Source organism: Crocuta crocuta, unplaced genomic scaffold (genome assembly GCF_008692635.1).
Source record: "Crocuta crocuta isolate KB4526 unplaced genomic scaffold, BGI_CrCroc_1.0 scaffold431, whole genome shotgun sequence".
NCBI classification, from domain to species: Eukaryota; Metazoa; Chordata; class Mammalia; order Carnivora; family Hyaenidae; genus Crocuta; species Crocuta crocuta.
Window position 1 is genome coordinate 4,803,358 of NW_027528859.1, and position 7,198 is coordinate 4,810,555.

A 7,198-nucleotide genomic window follows, 5' to 3' on the forward strand; every position below is an offset into this window, starting at 1 on the left:
GTTGGGCTCTCTGCTGTCGGCACAAGCCTGCTTTGGATTCTCTGTACCCCTCTCTCGCCACCCCCCCAAAATATACATTAAAAAATAATTGACAAACTTTAAAAAAAAAGAATAAGTCACAAACAGCTTTAAAAGTACCACTTTCTGTTGCGTAGTGTGAATGTACTGAATGTCCTGGGCTGACTCTTTTCCACTGTCCTCTGGCGTTTCTGATTTGGCCTCTCCTTGAGACTTACTTTCATTTTTGTTTTCTTGTAGCTGGAACGGCTTTGGGTCTTGGGGTTGTGAACATCCTCCACACCATCAACCCTTCTCTTGTGATCCTCTCTGGAGTCCTAGCCAGTCACTACATCCACATCGTCAAAGATGTCATCCGCCAACAAGCCTTGTCCTCGGTTCAGGATGTGGACGTGGTAGTTTCGGATTTGGTGGACCCCGCCCTGCTCGGTGCCGCCAGCATGGTTTTGGACTACACAACTCGCAGGATCTGCTAGGTCTCCCAGGAGGGGACGTGGACCGAGACTCAGAGCATCTTCATGGAATCAGGTGGTCTTTTAGATGAGCATTTCTTAAAAAGCAAATTTGGTATTTAGCAGGTGACTTCAGCAGTTAAATTTTTGCTTTTTAGTCTCCTCTTCCAAAGTCACCTTTCCCAGTCCGTTTTTGTAGATGCTGCTCTTTCTGGGGTAATTTTAACTCAAACCCTGTAAGTACCAGTCACAATTCTCTGTGCCAAAGGAGCTGTGACAGTAGACAAGGAAGCCTTAGGACTCTGCTCACCGGATATACCACGTAGACCTGCAGGCCTTGCTTGAGATGGGAACTTGATATTGGAGTTTAAATTATTAATCCTTCCTCCTCTGACCCTAAACTCACATTGCAGAAAGGGATCCTGTCAGGAAACAGAAGGAAATCTCACCTTGAATGGCTAAAGTAAACTTTTTTCCAAAACAGCTTTACTGAGGTATTTTTTAATGTGTACGACTTGATAAGCTTTGACATATGTATATACCTGTGATACTGCCGCCACAATCAAGACTTGGACATACATGTCACCCCCAAATGTTATTTGCTTAAAGATGTTCTTTGTTACTGCTCTTGGAGAGTCTTGAGCAACTTTAGGGATCTCCATTACAGTGGCCTTAAGTGACCTTTGTCCTTAACTTCTTAAGGACAGCTGAGAAGCCACTGGGACTTAACAGTCTCTGAAAGGAGATTAACTATCCCCTAAGAATCTTTGCTACCGACAGATACCTCTCCCTCCGATTCGTGCTAATGTTGAGTATGACCCTGGAGCATCTCCTAAGGCAGCGTTTGTAGCTCCCGTACCTGTGAATCTGGATTCTGGCGAAGTAAGATCCTGTGCTTTCATTGGTGTCAAGATACAAAGGCCAGGGTTCTTGCTATCAGTTTCAACCTGGAAGAAATACTCATGCCCACCATTTATTAAGTGCCTGCTGTGTGCCAGGTTCTGAACTAGGTGCTCCATATACGTTATTAAATTCTCACAACCTGGGAGGTAGGTGTTTTTATTTCCACTTTATAGAACCGCAAATTAAGCCTTGGTGCGTTTAGTGATGGCGCCTAAAGCTGTGTGGCGGGTGAGTCTCAGAAATGGGACTTGGTCCCCAGGTCCATCTGTGCTTTTCTGCAAAACTGCACAACCTCTCAAATAAAAAGCTTGCAGAGGGTAACTATACCTTAATTTACTTCAGACTAGCAACAGCTTTAATAAGACTGTCTCATTAGCAGATGACTGAGTTTGTTTTTGATGCTGTCCCTCAGTGATACATTTAATCAAATATTCCTGTCTGCTGTGGACATTTTGCCAGTACAGTATTTGGTGTAGTGACAGGTTTTTATGGTTACTTTCAGATGCTCTAAGAAAGAATATGCATGTTTTTCAGATTCTTATTTTAGGAAAACCAGAAGGTTTCTATTGTTTCAGTGTTAGCATACAAAATAAAGTGTGAAAAAATCAGTATTGCATTTGAACTACTTCCTTCCTGGTGGATTAATGTGAATAGATAGGTTAGCTGATTCCAAGACTCCACCAGCCCTGAAATAATCTCCAGGTCCTGGTTATTGTTGAAAACTTCCAGTGATTCCTAGGAATGAAGCCTGTCCGCTTGGCGTCAGTGTCTGGGGCAAGATGTGTCCTGTGAAGGGACACCAGTTGTTCCTTGACGAAATCTGTAACTGCTGTCTACACCAGAAGGTGGCGCTGCTGCCAGGCTTCATACCAAATAGTTGGAAGGATGGTACTAAATCTAAAACCAAATCTTAGTTTTTATTAAATTCATGGGAAGGCTAATTAATATATTTCAATGTAATTATTACATACTGTTAAATAATCACATTTATTTTAATGTAAATATTTGTATGTTACTGTTCTGAGCCGAATTCTAAAGAAAAAATAAATCTATTTCTTTGTGGAAATCCTAACATTTTTGCATTTTGTTTTCTTAATTAACTGTCTAGCTAAAATCCCTTTCCAGAAGAAATGTATAATGTTGCACTGCTTACTTTTTGAAGATCATGTAACTTAAGTCATCGAATACAGATTTCTTAACCAAAAAAATAATAAATCTTTGATAATAGGGAGGACTGCTATATAATAATCTTATGTATTGCAGATGATCACCACAGCATGTGTAGTTAACAGCCATCACCGTATATACAGAACTTTTTTTTCTTGTAATGAGAACTTTTAAGATCCACTCTTGTAGCAGCTTTGAAATGTATGGTACAGGCATACCTCATTTTACTGAGCTTCATAGATAATGTGGGGTGTTTTTTTTTTTACAAATTGAAGGATTGTGGCACCCTGTGTCACACAATCTATTGGCACCATTTTTCCAACATTTGCTCACTTTGTGTCTCTGTCACTACTTGATAATGATCACAGTATTTCAAACTTCTTCATTATTGTATTTGTTGTTGTGTCACTGTTGTGTTTGGGGGCATAAACTGCACCATATGAGATGATATAGCGCCATACATAGTGATTCCTTTGATGGATCTAGGCAAAGTTAAGTGAAAACCTTCTGGAAGGGATTCACCATTCCTGGCACCATTAAGAACATTTGTGATTTATGGGAAGAGCCAAAATATCAACATTAACAGGAGTTTGGAAGAAGCTGATTTCAACCCTAGTGGATGACTTTGAGGAGTTCAAGACTGCAGTGGAGGAAGTGAGTGCAGATGTGGTGGAAATACCAAGGTAACTAGAATTAGAAGTGGAGCCTGAAGATGTGACTGAATTGCTATAGTCTCATGATAAAACTTTAATGGGTGAGGAGTTGCCCCTATGGATGAGCAAAGAAAGTGGTTTCTTGAGACAGAATCGAATCTACTCCTGGTGGAGATGCTGTGAAGACTATTGGAATGACCACAAAGGATTTAGAAATTACATAACCTTAGTTGATAAAGCAGTGGTGGGGTTTGAGAGGGTTGACTGATTTCGAAAGAAGTTCTGTGGGTGAAATGCTATCAAGTGGCATTTGAATGCTACAGAGACATTGTGAAAAGAAGAGTCAGTCGATGTGGCAAATTTCATTGTTGTCTTATTTTAAGAACTTGCCACGGCCACATCCACCTCCTGATCATTCAGGAGCCATCAAGATTGAGGCAGGACCCTCCACCAGCAAAAAGATTACAGCTCACTGAAAGCTCAGATGATGGCTAACATTTTTTAGCAATAAAGTATTTTTTAATTAAGATATGTACGTTTTTTAGACCTGCTGCTGCACACGTAACATTCATTTGCACTGGGGAACCAAAAAAGTCACTTGGCTCACCTTATTGCAATATTCCCTTTATTGCAGTGGTGTGGAACTGAACCTGCAATATCTATAAGGTAGGCCTGTATTATTATTTAAAAAATTTTTCTTTTAATGTCTATTTTTGAGAGAGAGAGGAGACAGCATGAGAGTGGGAGGGACAGAGAGACAGGGAGACACAGAATCTGAAGCAGGTTCCAGGCTCGGAGATGTCAGCACCGAGCCCAACATGGGGCTCGAACTCCCGAGCTGTGAGATCAAGCCCTGAGCCAAAGTTGGACACCCAACCAACCGAGCCATCCAGGAGTCCCAGTAGGCCTGTATTAACTGTAGTTGCCACGCTGTGCATTACTTCCCCATGACTTACTTTATAACTGGAAATTCATACCTTTTGACTCCCTTCACTCATTTCACCGACCCCTTTCCCACCCTTCACCTCTGACAACCACCTATCTGTTCTCTATGAGCATGGGTTTTGGTGCTTTTTTTCCTTTTTCTTTTTTTTTTTTTTTTTTTTTAAAAGATTCCACTTACAAGTGGAAAGATCATATGGTACCTGTCTTTCTGACTTTTTCCTCAAGGTCTATCTATGTCACAAATGGCAGTATTTCTTTTTTATGGCTGAATATTACTCGTGTGTGTGTGTGTGTGTGTGTGTACATGTTTACATACATACCATATTTTCTTTATCCATTTATCCACTGATGTACACTCAGGTTGTTTCCAGATCTGTACAGATCTGTACAGATGCTGTAGTGAACGCAGGGATGTATTTATCTTTTCAGGTTAGTCTTTTTCTTTTCTTTGGAAAAATACCCAGAAGTGCAATTGCTGAACTGTATGGTGGTTCTACTTTTAGAGCTTTGAGGAAGCTCCATACCATTTTCCACTGCGGCTGCACCAATTTGCTTTCCTACCAACACAACACAAGGGGCCCCTTTTCTCCCATTCTCCCCAACACTGGTCTGTTTTTGTTTTTTTTTTTTTTATTTTTTTTTTAATATTTTATTTATTTCTAGGAGAGAGAAAGAGAGAGAGAGAGACAGCGTGAGCAGGGGAGGGTCAGAGAGAGAGGGAGACAGACTGAAACAGGCTCCAGGCTCTGAGCTGGCAGTCAGCACAGAGCCCGATGCAGGGCTCGAACCCACGAACTGCGAGATCATGACCTAAGCGAAAGTCGGGACGCTTAACCAACTAAGCCACCCAGGCGCCCCAGCACTGGTCTTTTTGATAACAGCCATTCTAATGGGTATAAGGTAATATCTCACTGTGGTTTTGATTTGCATTTCCCTGATGATTAGGGATAAGGAGATAAGGAGCATCAATTCGTTTAGCTGTTGGCTATCTGTAGGTCTTTGGGAAAATGTCTATTCAAATCCTGTGCCCATTTTTTTTTTTTTTTNACTTATTTCTCCTGTGCCCATTTTTAAATTGGGTTTGTTTTTTTGTGTGTCTTGCTATTGAGTTATAGGAAGTTTTATAAATTTTGGATATTTAACCCCTTATCAGATTGGATTTGTAAATACTTTCTTCCACTAATTAGGTTGCCTTTTCATTTTATTGGTTTCCTTTGCTGTGTCCAAGCTTTTTATTTTGATGTAGTTCCACTTGTTCAATTTTTGCTTTTGGTGTCAGATTCAGAAAATCACCAAGACTGCTATCAAGGAGCTTATTGCCGACTGGTTTCACAGGTTATAGTCAACTCTAATCCATTTTGGGTTTGTTTTTATATATGGTCTAAGATAGTGACCTAATTTTCCCAACAGCAGTTATTGAATACACTATCTTCTCTTGATTATACATTCTTGTCTCCTTTGTCATAAATTAACTGACCATACATCCATTGGTTTATTTCTAAGCTCTCTATTTTGTTCCATTAATCTAGGTTTGTATTTGTGCCAATATTTGATTAGTATAGCTTTGTAATATAGTTTGAAATTAGGGAGCATGATGCCTCCAGCTTTGTTCTTTCTCAAGATAGTGTTGGCTATTTGGAGCCTTTTGGGGGTCCATACCAATTTTAGGGTTTTTTTTAAAAAAATGCCTTTGGGAAAAAAAAAGATGCCTTTGGAATTTTGAGAGATTGCATTGGACTGTAGGTTGCTTTGGGTAGTGTGAACATGTTAACAATATTCTTCCAATCACTAAATGTGGAGTATCTTTCCATTTTCAATTTCTTTCATTAATGTCAGAGTTTTTCAATGTACAGGTCTTTCGTGTTTTTGTTTAAAAATTCCTGGGTATTTTTTTTTTTTTTTAAATATTTTTTATTTCTAGGAGAGAGAGAGAGACAGCGTGAGCAGGGGAGGGTCAGAGAGAGAGGGAGTCACAGACTGAAACAGGCTCCAGGCTCTGAGCTGGCAGTCAGCACAGAGCCCGACGCGGGGCTCGAACCCACGAACCGCGGGATCATGACCTAAGCGAAAGTCGGATGCTTAACCGACTAAGCCACCCAGGCGCCCCGGTATTTTGCTTTTGATGCCATTTTATAAATGGGATGGTTTTAGTTTCTCTTTCTGGTAGTATGTTATTAGTGTACAGAAATGCAACAAGATTTCTGTGTGTTGATTTTGTATTCTGCAACTTCACTGAATTTATTAGTTCCAACAGTTTTTGGGGGGGATTTAGGGTTTTCTATATATCATGTTATCTGCAAAAAATGACAATTTGGGTGCCTTTTCTTTTGCTTGCCTAATTGCTCTGGCTAGGACTTCCAGTAGTACTGTGTTAAATAACACTTAAAATTTGACATGAAAAGCAAAGTGGTCCCAAGAAAGAAGTCTGAAACTGAGTGTTGAACACTCTGAGTCCATGGACCAAACTCCCTCCTTTTTATAAAACCCCATATGGGTAATGGATGTTGTCAGAAACAATTCTGAGTTACTACTAAAAACTTGAGGTTCAAACAGTCATTTCTCTCATGGTTTCTGTGGATTAGGAATTGAGAAAGGCTCTACTTGGCACTTCTGACTCCAGGTATTGGACGCATCTGCAGTTACAGTGGGTAGAGCTGGGCTAGCAGGAAGTTAGAACATGAGGGACTGGCCAGACATTTCTCTCTGCCTGTTGTTTCAGGATCTGTGTGGGCTGGTCTGGGCTTCCTCACAGAACGTGGCCTCAGGGTGGTAGAATTTTTACATCCAGCCTGTGTTGCTCTGGATGTTCCAGTAAACCAGCAGTAAGCTGTGTTGCTTTTATGATCTAGCTTTGGAAGTTACATAGCAGTCCTTTTGTCATATCAACCAGTCACATATTGACCTGGGGAATGTCAGACTAACTTTAGCTGATCGTTTACAACCGCCACATCTCCCCTCAAGAAGCCCATCTGGCATGAGAGGCAAGAGCAGCCTAGATTCTGCCACCAGGAGGATACAAAAGGTAAGCCGCCCCAGGTAGAGGGCCACAGGAGCTCACAG

At 40.7% G+C, this 7,198-nt stretch overlaps 1 protein-coding gene across 3 annotated transcripts in view; it reads left to right on the forward strand.

Moving 5' to 3' along the window:
- GNE (glucosamine (UDP-N-acetyl)-2-epimerase/N-acetylmannosamine kinase) overlaps positions 1 to 2,445 on the forward strand; it is a 53,481-nt gene extending 51,036 nt beyond the window's left edge. For all 3 annotated transcript variants that reach the window (XM_077756184.1, XM_077756185.1, XM_077756186.1), the window contains exon 12: positions 259 to 2,445. In XM_077756184.1, the coding sequence (XP_077612310.1) occupies positions 259 to 494 (236 nt within the window). In that variant the 3' untranslated portion in view covers positions 495 to 2,445. The remainder of the gene's footprint in view (positions 1 to 258) is intronic.
- The last annotated feature ends 4,753 nt before the right edge of the window (positions 2,446 to 7,198 follow it).